At 40.6% G+C, this 20,358-nt stretch overlaps 1 protein-coding gene across 4 annotated transcripts in view; it reads right to left on the bottom strand.

Annotated features, from left to right (window-relative positions):
• The window catches only part of unc5b (unc-5 netrin receptor B), a 208,063-nt gene extending 200,690 nt beyond the window's left edge, over window positions 1-7,373 (bottom strand). For all 4 annotated transcript variants that reach the window (XM_034184294.1, XM_034184295.1, XM_034184296.1 and 1 more), the window contains exon 1: window positions 6,705-7,373. In XM_034184294.1, the coding sequence (XP_034040185.1) occupies window positions 6,705-6,780 (76 nt within the window). In that variant the 5' untranslated portion in view covers window positions 6,781-7,373. The remainder of the gene's footprint in view (window positions 1-6,704) is intronic.
• Window positions 7,374-20,358: the final 12,985 nt, after the last annotated feature.

Below are 20,358 nucleotides of genomic sequence, written 5' to 3'. Positions count from 1 at the left end.
CTGGCCCAAAGAGAGCTGTCTGTCTGTTGATTTATCATAGTGCCCGACCACCTGTCCAAATCTCTGCAGATGCAATAGACTGGCAGCACTTTTGTTATGACTACATGGTTTAGAGACACTTTAATCTATTCTGACATCTCAATCTGTTGACCATCTTTGAAGCCAAATCCACTTTAGTGTTTGTGGGAGCTCAGCTTTGTTGTCACATTCCTTTCTTTTCATGCATCTCTAATTCATACCTCAGCTGTCAGAAAATTGTACAATTCTAACTATCCACATGAAAGGGGCAAAGCAACAAATGCTTCAGTAGTCTTTTGGTTTTCAAGAAAGGTTGAGGCTCTTCTTTAAATGTTCTCGTGGCCTTAAAAAAATGGGATGTGTGAAACAATACGTCCAGGAAGAATGTCGCCATTCAACCAGTCCTCTGTGGGAGTGTCTGACATGCTACGCTACCTAACTCTAACGCTCGCCCGTCCTGTCACTCCTCTCAGCCCATCTCACCTCATCTTAAAGTGGGCATACTGTGCAAAATCATCTTTTATCTACATTTTACAAGTAGATATGCCTGGTATTTCATGTTAAACATGGTCCCAGTCCCACAATTGTATGTTTTTATTGAATTTCTGTGGAACCAGCTCCCAATTCAGATCAGGGAGACAGACACCCTCTCTACTTTTAAGATTAGGCTTAAAACTTTCCTTTTTGCTAAAGCTTATAGTTAGGGCTGGATCAGGTGACCCTGAACCATCCCTTAGTTATGCTGCTATAGACGTAGACTGCTGGGGGGTTCCCATGATGCACTGTTTCTTTCTCTTTTTGCTCTGTATGCACCACTCTGCATTTAATCATTAGTGATCGATCTCTGCTCCCCTCCACAGCATGTCTTTTTCCTGGTTCTCTCCCTCAGCCCCAACCAGTCCCAGCAGAAGACTGCCCCTCCCTGAGCCTGGTTCTGCTGGAGGTTTCTTCCTGTTAAAAGGGAGTTTTTCCTTCCCACTGTAGCCAAGTGCTTGCTCACAGGGGGTCGTTTTGACCGTTGGGGTTTTACATCATTATTGTATGGCCTTGCCTTACAATATAAAGCGCCTTGGGGCAACTGTTTGTTGTGATTTGGCGCTATATAAAAAAAAAATTGATTGATTGATTGATTGAATTTCTCCTGCTATAGCCAGAACATAGATCTGAAACATCTCATTTGAAGCTTCTGTGACACATACACAAAGGTACCCCATATATGGACTTCCATTTGCTCTGTGAGATACACTCAACAAGCCCATCTGTGCTCTGTATGTTACACCCAAGGAAAAAGGATGTAACAAGTAGAAATAGTAGTACTTGACTTTTTCATGTTTTAAAAAAAGGCATATTCATCCCCATTTTCACATTGACAGATGCATCCAGTAAGCTTACGGGCTATAACTATGAGAAACCAGCATATGGAGATCATGGTTGCTCATGAATGTGATGTAAGGCACGGTTTCAGGATGTAATGTGTTGGTCTAGCGCACAGTGTAATAATGTAATGCACCGGGTTTGTGTGCAAAACCAGGTGATATGTACAAAAATGACTGTAGCACAACCCTACACACCAAAGAATGAGCATTTTCGCGACAGCATAACCTAGATGATTTTGGATAAGAAAGCAAGGGATAACCAAAGACAGCAGTGGAAGTAAAGTTTTTTATGAGAATCTTGAATATTCAGCAATAATTCAAATAAGACCATCGCACAATGATAGAATATCCCAGGTGCACAACTTTCCTGGACTCTGTGAGGTTTTCCAAGGTAAAGGCAAGGTTTCAAACTGCGAGTTTCCAGGATGTATATCTGTGAAAGTAATAAGGGGGTTTATACACCTCTTCATTATACTAATATAGGTTACTAGGTGTCTTTGCAACAGATATTAATGTCTGCAGCTAAAAATATAGATATTATCACATAGTGAGGTGATATATCATGTAAAACACACCTGGTTTCATTCGTCTAAGTCATGATTGTTTCTAAACCTGCTGCTTTCAATAGAAAGGCGCAGCTGCTCTTTCATGTGGGGGAATTTCACTGTCTTACTCTCCCACAAACCCCGTGGCATATCACATAAAATTTCTGATATTCAATGGGTGCATCTCATGGAACAAGGAGTTTGGACATATGTAACTTCTGTGACATATTTCCTGAAAGTCAAAAATAAGCTATTTCTGGCCTACATTTTGCTTATGGCAGCATACTATGTGCAGTATCTCTGCAGTTGTGGAACTCTGATGATGTTTAATGTGAAGAACCATCTATTTATTTGTACAAAGTAGATGAAGGTAATTTTGCCCAAAATGACCCCTTTAAGGCACAGAAAGAGATCATTCTTGAGGTATTTTCTCATATGACGTTGAGACACATATGACGTGTGGTTTAGGCAAGGGGTGGAGCCTGGACAGATCATGCAGGAGGCAAAACAAGAAGTACGCTGTTGAAATCATTCTTGCCACTCCTTGTGTTTAGTCAGGCAATTTCTGCATCACGACCCAATCTGTACCAGAAACCCAATTTGTAGGAAATTCTGGCATCTCAACATCTCTCCACTTTATTTTCATTCTTGTCTTCTTGTAAATGAACCTTCTTCATTCTTTGGATGTTTCTATTCTCTCAGGTTCACATTTGCATCATAGAATCATCATCAACACACCCACTCGTTCACAGTGAATCCTCCGGATAAGGACCTGCTTTGTTCACATGTGGGCTCCATACGACATTACATTGACTAATTAATAGCGAGTTGGCAAGTTAAAGTCCATTTAATGTCCAGTCCAACTGATGTGGATATTTGCGTTCTTACAAGAAGTTGCCAGTTGCATGACCTGGCAACTCCAGGTCATGCCTAGACTTCAAATTTTTACTTCCGTCAAAAGGTAATGTTTTCGGTGTTGTTTATCTGACTTTCACTCGGATTACAGAAAAACTGCTAAGTGAGTTTTCTTGAAACTTGGTGAAAGGATGAGGTGTGAGCCAAGGAAAAAAACATTAACAGTTGAAGCAGATCCAATTAATTGGGTGGAACCAGGAATTTTTTTCACTAATTTTTGATAGTGCGTGATAGGACATTTTTTGTGAATTTCTCAAGAGATAATGTATATATTAACTCTCTCTCTCTCTCTCTCTCTCTCTCTCTCTCTCTCTCTCTCTCTCTCTCTCTCTCTCTCTCCCTATATATATATATATATATATATATATATATACATATATATGCCTAATTGATATCAGCACTCTACATATGGCTGATTGACTTTAGCACTAAAATTATGACAGGTCTTTTTTTCCATTAATCTCTGTGATTTATCTCTTGAGAAATTCAGAAAAATGTTGAAAAATGTCTTATCTCACAATGTTAAAGAAAAAAAAAAAAAATCTTGGATCTGCCCCTTAACTGGATCCCCTTCAAAATTTAACTGTTTCTTCCTTGGCACATACCCCATCCTTTCAACAAGTTTCAAGAAAATTAGTTCAGTAGCTTTTGAGTAGTCCTGCTAACTTTTATCTCTAATCGTTACAGATATATATGTTAAGTGTTGATGTAGGAACTGTATTTTCCAGAGAATAACTTCCAACAGATTATAAATTGCACCTGTCAAAAAATGCCTCTTGAAGAGAACAAACACATCACTTCGGAGTATAAATCACACTTTTTTTTCTGTATGTGGAACAAACATTTTAACACAGCATTTCTCTGGGTGTGACTTTTAAATTTCAAAAATAGTCAAGATGGACAGATAAACATGCGATGGACAACACATTGGATGTTATTTTACCAAAAGAAACCATCAGATGACATGAATACAGATGTGAACAATGGATTTTTGCAGAACACCGTGTGCAATATATGGACTTTGACACTGCAAAAATCAACCCAGTCTCACGTTATTGTTTTCGTGCTCCAGTCACGAAATGAGTCAAATTTTTGTGATGGGTTTTTCAACTCACTATTACTAACCCTACTCCTTCCCCCCCCCGCTTCACTTTTAATTTCGTGCAGCTGTCATGGAATGAATTAGAATGAATTCGTCCTCCCGTTATGAAAATGTGGTGCTTTTCGTAGCAATATCACAAACCAGTCGATGAATGTATATTTCGTACTGCTGAATCATGACAAACCGTGAGATATGGTAGGCAAAAATAATCCAGATGGACAGATAAATCTGCAACAAACAACATATTGGATGTTATTTGATCCGTGTGAACAACAGAATACGTCAGACAGACATGGACTGCTGACCCACAGTGTTGGAAACAATAATAAGCCCATTTGATAATTTTCTTTTAACCAGCTTGTTAATTTAGGATTTTTGCACCTTGATGTAGTGTACTTTTATTGAGCTTCTTCTGTTTTGTGTGTTGATTCCTGGGAAAACCCATGTATAAAAAGTTATTACTTTTGGTAATAAAGAATATAGGGTGTCCCCAAAAAATATACAACATTTAAAACACTCGGTTTGACCCTTAAATGCTACAAACTTAATCACTTATGTTTCTTTTTTACTTGCAGAGACCCTGAAGTTTATGTTGATGCCAAGCAAGACTCAGGAAAATGCCAAGATTAACCATACTACAGCGAACAAAAATTATTGAGTTTTGGCACCAGACCAAGAGTGTCAAACAGGTGCAGCGACTTATTGACTTATTGACATTGGTATGAAAAACTTCAACCTTTCAGCTTCTATCCAGCCATACATTTATTTCCTAGACATATGCTTTGACCATTTTCTTTGCTGATAAAATGTTGCATATTTTTTGGGACACCCGATATATGATTTTTGGGGTATATAAGTCTTATCAGAGTATAACTCGCGGAAACCTCCCAAATGAGTAAAAAAACAAACAGTGACTTATACTATACGGTATACACTCAAAAAATGCCTCATTAGATGAATCAAATTCAATTATGTGCAAGATTTCCATCTTATAAATATATGTAGCCCCAACTCGAAAAAAAAGCACATCTATGCAAGATCATTTAATTTAATTTAGTTGAGACTACATATATTTATGAGATGGAAATCCAATCCAGTGAGTCAATTTTTTGAGCGTATGGTCTCGGAATACATCTCCAGTTTTTTTTTTTTTTTTAAGATCACACCACTTCAGTGCCTACGAGATACATTTTGGTGCAAACTTCATCTACTTTACGGACACTCGGTGAGCTGATTGAAACAGGTTTTTTTAATCTCTCAGTACAGACTCTCTTGCCCCCCCCCCCTGCCGAGCAGGGTTTATAGAACTCCTGGTCATCTCTGTTTAACCCTGATGTGTCACAAACGACACACAAACACACCTCCCATATGTCGCTCTCCTAACTCTGATGAAGTCATTAATAATGACATCCGCAGAGACAGTGGACAGCGGGGTAGTTACTCCACAAGAGTGTTCCTGGCAGTCTGGGTAATTAATGTGTATGTCAACACAGAAAGAGGAGCACCACAGCAGAAATGTGAGCTCAGCACATCCACAATACAGGCGGAGACAGCAGGGATAGAGGGAGGCGGCACAGGGAAGGTATGAACACAATGGGAAAGAAGATAAATGCAATCTGTCTGTCCCATCATGTTTTGCCTAAATATAACTCTGCCTCCCTCTCTTTCACACAGAAACTTCACCGGTTGCCACCCCGCCTCCTCCCTGCTCCCTCTAACTGGACCACACTGCGCTCCTCAAAATGTTTATATCAATGTTTCTCATTTCAGGGAATTCTCTGCAGTCCACAATTTTAATAATCATAAGCTGCTTTTCTGCTCCGCCTGTTCTGGGAATATTACAAACACAAGGACCTGAAGAGGCAAAGTGGGTCTTTTTCAGAAAAAAAGTCCTCAGACCTGGACTGGGAACCCTAAAAGGTGAACACGTTATGAAGAATAAGAATTGTTTTTCTAGGATTGACCTTTAGGGTGAAGCTCCTGAGGCATTTGTTGATCCGTGTTGTTCTTTTTTCTACCCCCCGCTGACTGTAAACTGATTTTTAATCAACTAAATCCTCAGATTTTCCTGTATTTCAATGTAATTCGGCAAAGCAAGGGCAGGAAACATCCAGGGTCACCTCCCACTAGGCCAAAGCGATGGAGATCATTAATCTACCTGAGACGGACAGTGTCACCTTGATGTCCAGACTCAGTTTTGTCACCATCTCACCAACAAGGCTGAGTGATTTCATTTCCAGCAGGAGTTGCAGTCTTTGATGGCATTATACCAGCTCAGTAATAAAAAGTCTGCGTGCACAGCAAACAATAAAATAATGATTAAAAAAAATGCATAAATGCTTGTTGATGGATGGCGCAGATTCCTAAACAGCTTGTACCACTCAAGCCTGTGGCACTAAAGAAAGAAAAGAAGAAGAAAACTCATTTCCCTCAGCACTTGGAGTGCATGTTCCCTCTCTTACATTTCACACAGCTTTGGTTTTTCTTTTTTGGAGAGGCCGAGAAGCCACAGAGCGAAACCTTAATTACTCCCTGCGCACCGGGGGACTTTGATTTTTCTGCTCCAACTACAAAAAGAATTCCGAGCTCCTGTAAGGATGAAGTGTTTTTGCGTAAAGCAAAAACAAGTTGAGCAACTCCTGACATGTTATTTAATAAATCCATGTTTTGAGGTAATTTAATTGTTTGGCAGTAAAGTCTTTGTTGTTCTGATTGAAATCTTGTGCAAAGTATTTTATGGTGTCTTACCGGTGCCAGACACAGCCATGAGGAGAAGCAGCAGAGGACCGAGAGCTGCGTTACGCTGCATCCGGAGAGAGAGCATCTTCGCCGTCTGCGCCGTGCCAAACGTCCCGGGTGACGCGCACAGCGCAACTTCTCCAAGAACAAAAGTGTTTTCAACTAAAAGCAAAAACCTAAAAGCTGTTCCTTTTTTACAAAAAGTAACAGCTGAATGATGTTTGATGTCGTAGTTCGGTCGTTCGGTCGGCCGACGGGCCCAGACTGTTCAAAACAAATCCGCCTGAAAGAGTTTCTGAGGCTGTCAGGGTGTCCAAAGTTTGAAGAGGTCCGCACGGGTGTCACAGCCGCCGACGGCTCTTCCGAGTGGCTTTCATTTCCAGCGCGGCGGGCGCCCGCTCTGACCTGGAGGACGCGCAGAGAGGCCACAAAAGTCATCCAAAAGTTTGACGCATCGCTGATGTCAGTGCGAGCGACAGAGTCCGAGTCCCGCCGGAACGGACATGGTGAATAAGTGTCAGGAGGAGATGCTGCGACAGGCTAGACTTCCAGAGTGTGAGGCGAGAGCCCGAATTGGTGCCAACTGTTCCCGTGCGCAACAAGAACATGGGAATCAGCACGGAGCGCAACGCCAGCCTCCGGACTACCAGACCCCTCCTGACCAATCATAGGCTATACCATCCTTTTCCTCCTCCTCCTCCTCCTCCTCCTGCTGAACAAGTGAAGGTAAACTAGTAGCAAGCGAGGAGGAAATAGATCGGAGAGGAGAGAGAGAAAACCCGGACTCCAGAGCGCACGGCACCGGTCTGGATTCAGAGCTGCACGCACCAGCCAGTGAGTCTGTCTGTCTGTCTGTCTGTCTGCATTTCTTATTTCTTATTCCTTCCTTCCTTCCTTCCTTCCTTCCTTCCTTCCTTCCTTCCTTCCTTCCTTCCTTCCTTCCTTCCTTTGTAACCCTGTATTTCTTGGATGCCTTCCTTCTTTCCTTATTTCTTACCTTCCATTCTTCCTTTTTCTTTCTTCCTTCCTTCTTTTCATTGTTCTTTATTCCTTCCTTCTTTTCATTGTTCTTTCTCCCGTTGCCTTCCCTTCCTTCCTTCCTCCTCCCTTCCTTCCTCTCCTTCCTTCGCCTTCCTTCATTCCTTCCTTCCTTCCTTCCTTCCTTCCTTCCTTCCTTCCTTCCTCCTTCACTTCCTTCCTAACCATTTATTTAATGTCTTCCTTCCGTCCTTCTTCGTTTTTAAACCTTACTTCCCTTTTCCTTCTGCCTCCCTTCTTTTCCTTGTATTTTTCTGCCTGCCACCTCTTTTCTTGTTCTCATCCTTCCTTCAATTCCTTCCTTCCTTCCACTTGTTTCTTTCTGGCTTCCTTCTCTCTTTACTTCCTTCCTTCTTTTCCTTGTTTGTTTCTTCCTTCCTTCCTTGTCCTTCCTTGTTCTTCCTTGTTCTTCCTTCCTTCCTTCAAATGTTCCTCTGTTCCTTCCTTCCTTCCTTCCTTCCTTCCTTCCTTCCTTCCTTCCTTCCTTCCTTCCTTCCTTCCTTCCTTCCTTCCTTCCTTCCTTTCTCCCTCCCTCCCATTTCTTACTTGCATTATTTCCTTCTGTTTCTTGCATTCCTTCATTTCCTTCCTTCTTCTTTCTTACCTTCTTTTCTTTCTGGCTTCCTTCCATCCTTTTTCTTCTTTCCTTCCTTCTTTCTTTGAAATCTAATAACTTTCAAAGCATCAGCTGATATCACTCCCTTGTCATTGCTTTTCATGTGGGTTATCAGGCTGGTTCCGTCAAACGAGTCCAGCTTCACAGTCTGTTTGGGTGCATGTTATTGTCACTCCATCTCTGGGTCATATATTACTGTCGGTGGCCACAAGAGAGCACCCTTTCATAAATGCGTGCATGAGGACAGAAGTCAGTAATCTGAGCAGGTCTGTTCATTTAAGTGCTTTCCTAACTCAACCCCTTCCACCCTTTTGGTGAGTGGCTTAGGAATCGGGAGAAATGCAGCTAGTAACAGGTAATGTTGTACAGGTAAAAGGTCTTTTATTTTTCTATCTTCAAAATGTTAGCACTAAGTATTACTCATACTGCATTTCCCAGAGGTCACCTGTCAATGAAATTGTGCTGAAGCTGAATTTTACTTCATCTAAAATCATAGAGAAAAACATGCTTTTCACATTCCTGTCTTGTGCCCATTATTGTAATTTACTTCTTATTTGTATGTTTTTTCCATTTCAAAATTGCTTTCTTCAGCCTTTGTGAAAAATATGGATGTTCTGATTAATTTTTTTTTGCCCCCAATCTAAGTAATTTAATATAATATCTGCTGATATCGATTCCTGATCCCATACTTGTATTTCCCCAAATAATACATATGCAGAGGGTGCACTGCAAGCACTTTAAAGTTAACACAATGTATGTGGTTGATAACTGAACACCTCTGCAATGCATTATGAATAAATATACCAAACAGCTTCTTAATAGGTTTAATTATTTTTAAAAACAAAATAAACAAACTGATTCTTTTTTAAAATTGGCTCTTATCCAGAGGTGAAAAGCCACAGCTCCAATTTCAATTTCAATTTGAATTTATTTTTATTTATATAGCTCCAAATCACGACAAGGTTGCCTCAAGGCGCTTCATACAAGTAAGGTCTAACCCTACCAACCCCCAGAGCAACAGTGTGGTAAGGAAAACTCCCTCTGAGGAAGAAACCTCAAGCAGACCAGACTCAAAGGGGTGACCCTCTGCTTGGGCCATGCTACAGACATAAATTACAGAACAATTCACAACACGAACATACAGGAAATATTGCCAGTGCACAGGATGGTTTCCGGAACAGACACCACACCCATCTCTGGATGGAGCCGCACCTCAAACAGAGAGAAAAGAAAACATGCAGAATCAAGCATCAGAAAGACAACAAATCCAGTGTGATTTGTCAGCCACTAGCCCTAAGCTTCACTAAAAGACCCAGAATTTAGATAAAGTTGAGGCCGCGACCCACTCCGTTTCCTAAGGTGGATTTAAGCTCTGTGACCCGCAGACTTTTTATTAAGCCTAGGGACACAAAGTAGTCCTGCACCTTGAGAACACAAAGCCCGGGCCGGTACGTAAGGTTTAATTAGGTCAGCTAGGTAGGGAGGTGCCAGTCCGTGAACAATTTTATAAGTTAGTAGCAGAACCTTAAAATCTGATGTCACTGGGACAGGAAGCCAGTGAAGAGATGCCAAAATGGGTGTAATGTGGTCGAACTTTCTGCTTTGTGTCAAAAGTCTGGCAGCTGCATTTTAAACCAATGGCTTCAGTGAGTAAATGTCCAACCATATATTTATTTAATCGAGCCACTAAACCAGCTGATTATATTTGGTTCAGATCTTTGGGCAGGTAGATGAAACCAGTGAAATCACCTGTTTTATGTATATGTTTTTGAAATATGTCTGAAATCTGGCAGCACTAAATGGAGTGGCAGCTTTCATCTCCGGTTGTCCAAAACAGACCGTGAACAGATCAGGCCAGGGTGAGAATCCTGTTTAACAAAGCTGATAACAATCTGTCAAAACATGTACTTCTTAACCAATATATTCTAAGACATATTTGGTGACAGAAGAATTTATGATTCCACCTCCTGACTTGCTTCAAGCGAATCGGCAATAAAATGATTTGTGTTAACAGTAATCATTATTTAGTCTGTCCAGTTACTTATGGGTCCCTGAAAATGGAGGGACTGAGTATAAAAATGGTTGTAATTTTGAGGTGGTTCATGCAATATTCTTGTTGTAGTCCTTGAATTAAAGCTGGAAGGTTACACTACAAGCACAGCTTGACTGTGTCCTTTAAATTCTGTTGTGGTGTTGTACAGAGACAAAAGCGCAAAAATGGTGTATGGACCAGATAGTACTTTGTTCATAAAATCTGGGCCCATATTCCTCAAACGGTGACAGCTATCTTATTTATATTCGTAGTCTGAACTAATTCATGTGAAGGAGGCTGGTCAAACAACAGATAAGATGTGGTTAACCCGCCCACTTTTACACCGTCCAATCACACGCTCTGCAGCATAGAGTCCTGTGCAAAATCTCATTTCCCTTGGGATTACATCAAATCATACAAACTGAAGACGCTGTAGTGTTTGAGGGTGACTTTAACATTTGACTTTGACTTTGCCATGGGGTATTTACTTCACACTGGCTTGTTTTATTTGCCTTATTACAACCAAATCATTGTTGCTGCAATGCAACAAAACACACCACTCTGTGCAGATTTTGACAGAGTGATTTCAACGCAACATTTGCTTGTCACACTGAGAATTTAAGTACACAATTTTATCAGCTGGGAATAAGATAACTATATTTTGCCACTAAAGAGGTTTATTCCTATTAAAATGTCACAGCTTGTTAATTTATGCATTTATCTGACAATGACATTGGACAGTTGATTGATGTTAAAAGCGAAACCGCATAAAATGTAAGTGAAAGCCACAATTTAATGCATTTCTGTGAGACTGAGAAAAGGTGAGTTTTCACATACGTCTAAACTGAACTTGCTTCTCTGACTCATTGCTGTACTTTCCTAAAAATCCAACTTCAAAGGTCATAATCCGCACGGACACATGAGGAGTCCCAGTGGGCGTCTCCTGGGAGGACAATTATCCTGTTTTCTGCAGCACACAATGACCTCCAGATTATTTATTTGTACTCTAAGTCTTTATTGTGACCAGTGAGAAAGGATGGATGAGCGGACAGGACAGAGACAGAGCGAGAGAGGTTATGCGTGAAATGGAGTTCACAGGTTGTGTTGATGACAGAGTCATTGTGTTGAGCTGCGGACAGGGCTGAGTGTGTGCTGTAGTTTGTGTTTCTGTGGGAGTTTGAATGCTCTTTTATTTAATAGCTGTTTGCTCGGCAGTCTTTTTATGTAATGTTATACACATTCATTTGCACATTTTGTCACTTTAGACACTTTCTCGCTGCTTGTATTTAGCCTGAGAGCTGGATGAATGATACAGTTTCACCAGTATCACTGACATTTTGCATCCCACACTAGTTGCCTGGAGTTGACCTCTGATTTCTTCATAAATCTTTGCTGTGTGTTGAACAGCAGAAACTATAAGGACAGTAGTCAATAACCAGAAAAATAAGCATCAACCAATTAAGTAAGATGCAAGATGGACTGCATTTATATAGCGCATTTCCATCAGCATCAGATGCTCAAAGTGCTTTACAATGATGCCCCAATTTACCCCGATGTCAGGGTGCTGCCATACAAGGTGCTCACTACACACCAGGAGCAACTCGGGGAGAAAGGACCTGCCCAAGGGCCCTTAGTGATTTTTCGGTCAGGCTGGGATTTGAACGAAGGATCCTTTGGTCTCGAGCCCAACGCTTAGCCACTAGACCATCACCTCCCCATGCAAACATGCACATCACAAATTGAATTTCCATACCGAGTTGGTTGAGGCTTGTCTTAACAATATCCCACCACCAGTGTTGTTGTCCAACAGAGTGCTGGTGGAAATTGGGCTACTGGTTAGTCAAAAAGAAAAAGAGTTGGGAACATGTCCACTGAGGCAGCAAAAGAGAAGGAAAGTTAGAAGTGTGGAAGTTAGATTCAGGACTTTGAAAGTTGGATATACAGTAGTGTCAGAATAATAGTAGTGCTATGTGACTAAAAGATTAATCCAGGTTTTGAGTATATTTCTTATTGTTACATGGGAAACAAGTCCCAGTAGATTCAGTAGATTTGTCACCAAATACAACATGACCAAGCATTCATGATATGCACACTCTTAAGGCTATAAAATTGGGCTATTAGTAAAAAAAAAAAAAAAGTAGAAAAGGGGGTGTTCACAATAATAGTAGTGCGGCATTCAGTCAGTGAGTTCGTCAATTTTGTGGAACAAACAGGTGTGAATCAGGTGTCCCCTATTTAAGGATGAAGCCAGCCACCTGTTGAACATTGCTTTTCTCTTTGAAAGCTGAGGAAAATGGGATGTTCAAGACATTGTTCAGAAAGAACAGCGTAGTTTGATTAAAAAGTTGATTGGAGAGGGGAAAACTTATACCCAGGTGCAAAAAATATAGGCTGTTCCATCTACAATGATCTCCAATGCTTTAAAATGGACAAAAAAAAAAAAAAAAAAAAAACAGACGCGTGGAAGAAAACGAAAACAACCATCAAAATGGATTAGAAGAATAACCAGAATGGCAAAGGCTCACCCATTGATCAGCTCCAGGATGATCAAAGACAGTCTGGAGTTACCTGTAAGTGCTGTGACAGTTAGAAGACGCCTGTGTGAAGCTAATTTATTAGCAAGAATCCCCCGCAAAGTCCCTCTGTTAAATAAAAGACGTGCAGAAGAGATTACAATTTGCCAAAGAACACATCAACTGGCCTAAAGACAAATGGAGGAATATTTTGTGGACTGATGAGAGTAAAATTGTCCTTTTTGGGTCCAAGGGCCGCAGACAGTTTGTGAGACGACCCCCAAACTCTGAATTCAAGCCACAGTTCACAGTGAAGACAGTGAATCATGGTGGTGCAAGCATCATGATATGGGCATGTTTCTCCTACTATGGTGTTGGGCCTATATATCGCATACCAGGTATCATGGATCAGTTTGGATATGTCAAAATACTTGAAGAGGTCATGTTGCCTTATGCTGAAGAGGACATGCCCTTGAAATGGGTGTTTCAACAAGACAATGACCCCAAGCACACTAGTAAACCAGCAAATTTTGGTTCCAAACCAACAAAATTAATGCCTCGCAGATATGAAGAAATCATGAAAAACTGTGGTTATACAACTAAATACTAGTTTAGTGATTCACAGGATTGCTAAAGAAGCAATTTGAACATAATAGTTTTGAGTTTGTAGCGTCAACAGCAGATGCTACTATTACTGTGAACAAATCCTGTTTCTACTTTTTTGTTTTACTAATAGCCCAATTTCATAGCCTTAAGAGTGTGCATATCATGAATGCTTGGTCTTGTTGGATTTGTGAGAATCTACTGAATCTACTGGTACCTTGTTCCCATGTAACAATAAGAAATATACTCAAAACCTGGATTAATCTTTTTAGTCACATAGCACTACTATTATTCTGAACACTGCTGTATCGACTGGTTTAAAGGGGGATAGTTGGCTGATATGATGAAGAGGAGAAACGTGGGATATACAAGTGGAAGCCTGTGAGATTCAGATGTGGGTTCAAACTTTTGTATCATGGTGAGGATGGGAGGCGAAATGGTGCCGGGCTCATTCCAAAGGAAAAGTAGCTCAAGTGAGTGTGTGACAAGGTGATGAGTGTGAAGATGGATAATGAAGGGGAGATGATGAATTTCACAAGTGCATATAGTACCTTATAGGTAGGTTGTGAAATAAAGGATAATGAAGATTTCTGGAGTGAGTTAGATGAGGTGGTGGAGTGTGTACAAAGGATGAAAGAGTGGTGATTAAAACACACTTCAGTGGGTATGTTGCTGAAGGTAACAGCTGTGATGAGGAAGTAATGGGTGCATATTAGAGCGCGGATACCTGACCCAAGTCTGACGGGACCCAACGGGACCCGATGGGTCAGGCCGGGTTCGGATAAATATTTCAAAATGATAGTCAAGTTAAGATCAGGCTTGGTCAGTACTCTGTCGGATGTGGGTCAGGTTCAGACACAAATGTAAGGCCTGCACCACACTAGTGTATATACAGTATGATATTAAGGAGAGGAATGTGGGTAGGCAATTGGTGGTACATTACAAAAAGGATGGATGACAGTCTGAAATACTTATTTTAAGAAGAAGGAGTAGCTCAGGGGGGAGAATAGCCAGGCAGCATTGGAATGTGGAAATGTTAATTTTGTCACCTGTTTTTAATTTAGTCTTAGTCTTTTGTCAAATGTCCTTTTTAGTTTTAGTCACATTTAGTAATTCATATACCATTTTAGTGTAGTTTTAGTCAAGACAGTTTTTGATAAAAAAAACATTAGATGATTTCTGATTACCATTTCAGTCAATGTAGTGTTTCACACATCTGAAATAACAAATGTTATCATGACCTGACAAAATGCACTTGTTGAATTATTGAAGATTTGTAGTGTTTTCCCCCAATATTTTAAATCTGCAAGGCTTCCTGCCAGATACAATTTGATGTTTTGTTTTCTTCTAAATCCACAGCGCTGTAGGGGTGCAGGTCTTTTGAAATGAAACATTTGTTGGATAGTTATTCTATTTGCACATTCAGAATTGGCTGGAAATTTGTGAAAGCAAAGCAGAATAAAATAAAATAATTAATTCAAGACTTGTAATTTTTTTTATCTAATTGTAAGAGCCACAACGTGAGCCAATTTAATTTAAATATGATGCACACTTCATATTTCATTATTTTGTTATAGTTCATGTTATATGTTACATATTAGTCATAAACATTGTTCAAAATTGATCTCGCATGAATGTAGTGTTTGCTGCTGTGTTCAAAAATGTACAGACAGTGTAAATGTAAACTAACATACAGTATCTTTAATCTGAGCCTCAGAGAGCTGATCAGACACTTTAACTCTGAGTGACAGAGTATAAATATAAACTAACATACAGTATCTTCAGTCTGAGGCTCAGAGAGCTGATCAGACACTTTAACTCTGAGTGACAGAGTATAAATGTAAACTAACATACAGTATCTTTAATCTGAGCCTCAGAGAGCTGATCAGACACTTTAACTCTGAGTGACAGAGTATAAATATAAACTAACATACAGTATCTTCAGTCTGAGGCTCAGAGAGCTGATCAGACACTTTAACTCTGAGTGACAGAGTATAAATGTAAACTAACATACAGTATCTTTAGTCTGAGGCTCAGAGAGCTGATCAGACACTTTAACTCTGAGTGACAGAGTATAAATATAAACTAACATACAGTATCTTTAATCTGAGCCTCAGAGAGCTGATCAGACACTTTAACTCTGAGTGACAGAGTATAAATATAAACTAACATACAGTATCTTCAGTCTGAGGCTCAGAGAGCTGATCAGACACTTTAACTCTGAGTGACAGAGTATAAATGTAAACTAACATACAGTATCTTTAATCTGAGCCTCAGAGAGCTGATCAGACACTTTAACTCTGAGTGACAGAGTATAAATATAAACTAACATACAGTATCTTCAGTCTGAGGCTCAGAGAGCTGATCAGACACTTTAACTCTGAGTGACAGAGTATAAATATAAACTAACATACAGTATCTTCAGTCTGAGGCTCAGAGAGCTGATCAGACACTTTAACTCTGAGTGACAGAGTATAAATGTAAACTAACATACAGTATCTTTAGTCTGAGGCTCAGAGAGCTGATCAGACACTTTAACTCTGAGTGACAGAGTATAAATATAAACTAACATACAGTATCTTTAATCTGAGCCTCAGAGAGCTGATCAGACACTTTAACTCTGAGTGACAGAGTATAAATATAAACTAACATACAGTATCTTCAGTCTGAGGCTCAGAGAGCTGATCAGACACTTTAACTCTGAGTGACAGAGTATAAATGTAAACTAACATACAGTATCTTTAGTCTGAGGCTCAGAGAGCTGATCAGACACTTTAACTCTGAGTGACAGAGTATAAATATAAACTAACATACAGTATCTTTAATCTGAGCCTCAGAGAGCTGATCAGACACTTTAACTCTGAGTGACAGAGTATAAATATAAACTAACATACAGTATCTTCAGTCTGAGGCTCAGAGAGCTGATCAGACACTTTAACTCTGAGTGACAGAGTATAAATGTAAACTAACATACAGTATCTTTAGTCTGAGGCTCAGAGAGCTGATCAGACACTTTAACTCTGAGTGACAGAGTATAAATGTAAACTAACATACAGTATCTTTAATCTGAGCCTCAGAGAGCTGATCAGACACTTTAACTCTGAGTGACAGAGTATAAATATAAACTAACATACAGTATCTTCAGTCTGAGGCTCAGAGAGCTGATCAGACACTTTAACTCTGAGTGACAGAGTATAAATGTAAACTAACATACAGTAACTTTAATCTGAGCCTCAGAGAGCTGATCAGACACTTTAACTCTGAGTGACAGAGTATAAATGTAAACTAACATACAGTAACTTTAATCTGAGCCTCAGAGAGCTGATCAGACACTTTTAACTCTGAGTGACAGAGTATAAATGTAAACTAACATACAGTAACTTTAATCTGAGCCTCAGAGAGCTGATCAGACACTTTAACTCTGAGTGACAGAGTATAAATGTAAACTAACATACAGTAACTTTAATCTGAGCCTCAGAGAGCTGATCAGACACTTTAACTCTGAGTGACAGAGTATAAATGTAAACTAACATACAGTATCTTTAGTCTGAGGCTCAGAGAGCTGATCAGACACTTTCACTCCTTGTAGCTAATGTGGCTGCAGGGTTAGAGGTGGTGTCACTACAAAAGGACAGACAACAAAAACAAGGTAGAGCTGGAGGTGCTTCAATTGTCTTTGGGAGTGACCAGGATGGATGTGATTAGGAATGAACAAATCAGAAGGACAGCACAGGTAGAAGGATGAGGAGACAAAGTGAGAATATACAGAGAGACCCACTGTATTCCGTGAGAAGGATGCTGAGGATGGAGCCATCAGGCAGGAGGAGAAGAGGGAGGCCAAAGAGGAGGTTTATGGATGTGCTGAGGGAGGACAGGCAGGTGGTTGGTGTGACAGAGGAAGATACAGAAGACAGGGTGAGATGGAAACAGATGATCTGCTGTGGCGACCCCTAAAACAAGCAGCCGGAAGAAGAAGAAGACTATTGTCTGACATTTGATTAAGCAAAAATTGATTCCTGATAAAAAAAAAGGTTTCTTGTACTTCACCACATTGCCAGTAACACATTGGTATGTTTTGTGGGCTCCTGCTTTGTTGTAGTAATTTTTCACTCTAAGTATTAGCAGCATCTGCTGCTTGTTGTTTACTTGTCTGTGATGTTATACTCTGCAAGGATAACAACAAAGATTGTAATTCTTAAAGAATATACACAGAAACAGGAGTTTCTTTGCCATTCTAGCATTTTTTAAAAAGTGCCTGTAGATGTGTCATCAAAAGGTTGGTGACGCATCTACACCGACGAAGTCCTAAAGGACATCAGCATGTTCTAATTAGGCAGTTTGCTCTGCCTTCTTAAATTATGTTCAGTTAGTATGAAGGTGATGACAAAGTGGAACTTGCAAAAACTTCTTATTTTACCCTGCCCTTTGCTAAATGAACATATATTGTAGGTCAGGAGCATCTAATGCAAAACTATAAGCTGGGAGAATGGTGAGCAGTAATTGAGTGGCTTGGAACTCATACATACACACAGAGAAGAGGATACGAGGACAAAGCCAGGTCTATTATTAAGGTTATAATAGGTTATCCACCAAGCACTGTTTAGCACTGCGGACTCCTTTACTTTGTATTGCAGGGTCGATATTAAAAAAAAAGATCAAACTGCCTATCTCTCGAAAACAGAGGGGGTCTAAAAATAAGGGACATGCTCTAGAAGTCGCTGTGGAGATAATTGAATATTATTTTCAGGAATGATTAAGTTGACCTATCCAGTACACTAATTGTTTCATGAAGGCCAGAGGACAATGTGTTTAATAGAATGTGGAAGCAGGAGAGAAGACAAACTAAAGCTGCCAGTCTGCAGCGTTTCTGTAAATCCAAAAACATAATGTGGGAAAATGAACAAGGGTGATCTCCTATTGCTGATTTTTGGGACGAATTTTTATCCCAATTTCAAATTTGAGGAAAACAGGCCCGGATCGGGAGTTCTGGGCGGCTTTGCTTGAGCTGCTGCCCCCGCGACCCAACTCCATATAAAGCAGAAGAAAATGGACGGATGGATGGAAAACAGGCCCAATTTTGTTTCCGCTATTTTTTTTTTACTATTTTACAAGGTCTATTAGATAAGAAACCAACACTTTTATTTTTTTTTAACTATATGGATCTGAATGACGTGCCATTACACCAATCATGCTTGAACCCTCGTGCGCATGCGTGAGTTTTTTCACGCATGTCGGTGACGTCATTTCCCTGTGGGCAGGCCTTGAGTGAGATGTGGTCCAGCCCTCTCGGCTGAATTCCTTTGTTTCACACGCTGCTCGAGACGGCGTGCGTTGCTTTATCAAAACTTTTTCTGGACCTGTGAGGAATATCCGAGTGGACACTATTCGAGAAATTAAGCTGGTTTTTGGTGAAAAGTTTAACGGCCGATGAGAAGATTATGGGGTGTTTCTGTCGCTGTAAGGACTTCCCACGGAGCGGGACGTCGCGCAGCGCTTCCAGGCGCCGTCGTCGGCTTGTTTCGACCTGAAAACATCCTAATTTAAGGCTTAATTCACCCAGGACGTCGTGAGAGAACAGAGAAGATTCAGAAGAGGCTGGCATGAGGACTTTATGCAGACATTCCAAGTGCATTTTTTAATGAAAGACGTGCGCGCAAATTTGCCGAGTCGTTTCCGTGACGACTCGGCGAATCTGTGTGCGTCGCAACAGGAAAAACCCCTACGTGTTGAAAACCATTTGTAAAATTCAGGCAGCTTTTGATGGCTTTCAACAAGTGAGTAACTGAGAAATTGTTTAACAGCTTGGGCATGTTCCAACTTGCCCGTTAAGGTTTCCAACTGAGGTATTTTTCCTGTCGCGACCCCCCGCGGTCGGGTCTGGCCCGACATGCGACTCTGCCCGCACGTTCTTTCATTACAAAATGTCCGTTAACAATAGAATGTCCGAATAAACTCCTCATGCCGACTTCTTCTGAAAGTTCTCTGTTCTCTGACGACTTACTGGGTTAACAGAGCCTGAAATGTGGAAGTTTTCAACTTGAAACGGCGAGACGCTGCTGCCTCGAAGCGCAGACCGCCGTCAGGCACCGTGGGCCGTCCTTACGGCAACACTACCAGACCAAAATCTCTCATCAGCCCTTAAAATTTTTACCGAAAACCAGCTGAATTTATCGAATGGTGTCCACTCAGTTGTGCCTTACAGTTTTGAAAAAATTTTGATCAAACAAAGCAGTCTCTGAGCCATTCCTAAACAATGAAAAAATCGACGAGAGGGTGGGCCACTCCTCACTCAAAGACTGCCCACAGGCGAATGACGTAACCGACAGGCGTGAAAAAACTCTCGCATGCCCACGAGGGTTCAAGCATGTCTGATGTAATCACACGTGATTCAAATCCATATGGTTTTTGAAAAAAATAATAAGGTCGGATACTTTTCTAATAGACCTCGTATATCCCCGTACATAAGAGTGTAACTGATATTGCCGAATATACCCAAGTACATGATTCCTGTTGCGCAGCCAGTCTTCTCTGTGTCAGCCTGATCCCGTCAGATCTCAGAAGCTAAGCAGAGCAGGATCTGGTTAGTTCTTGGATGGGAGACCTCTTTGGAACACCAGCGGCTGTGTGTGTTTCTCCAGGTAAAACTGGAGTTGCGTCAGGAAGGGCATCTGGCGTAAAACTTGTGCCAATTACCAATGCGGATCTGGTTGTATCTGCTGTGCCGACCCCAAACAAAACCAGCAGCAGCTCAATGTACTACAACAACAACAACAAATGATTCCCTTTGCAAAATTGTTTTTATGTATGTTCAGGCAAATCCACAAAAAGCTGCTTCCATGTTTGTGTTACACTTTTCCAAAA

The sequence above is a fragment of the Thalassophryne amazonica genome, chromosome 13 (genome assembly GCF_902500255.1).
Source record: "Thalassophryne amazonica chromosome 13, fThaAma1.1, whole genome shotgun sequence".
NCBI classification, from domain to species: Eukaryota; Metazoa; Chordata; class Actinopteri; order Batrachoidiformes; family Batrachoididae; genus Thalassophryne; species Thalassophryne amazonica.
This window is presented reverse-complemented; position numbering and strand designations above follow the sequence as displayed.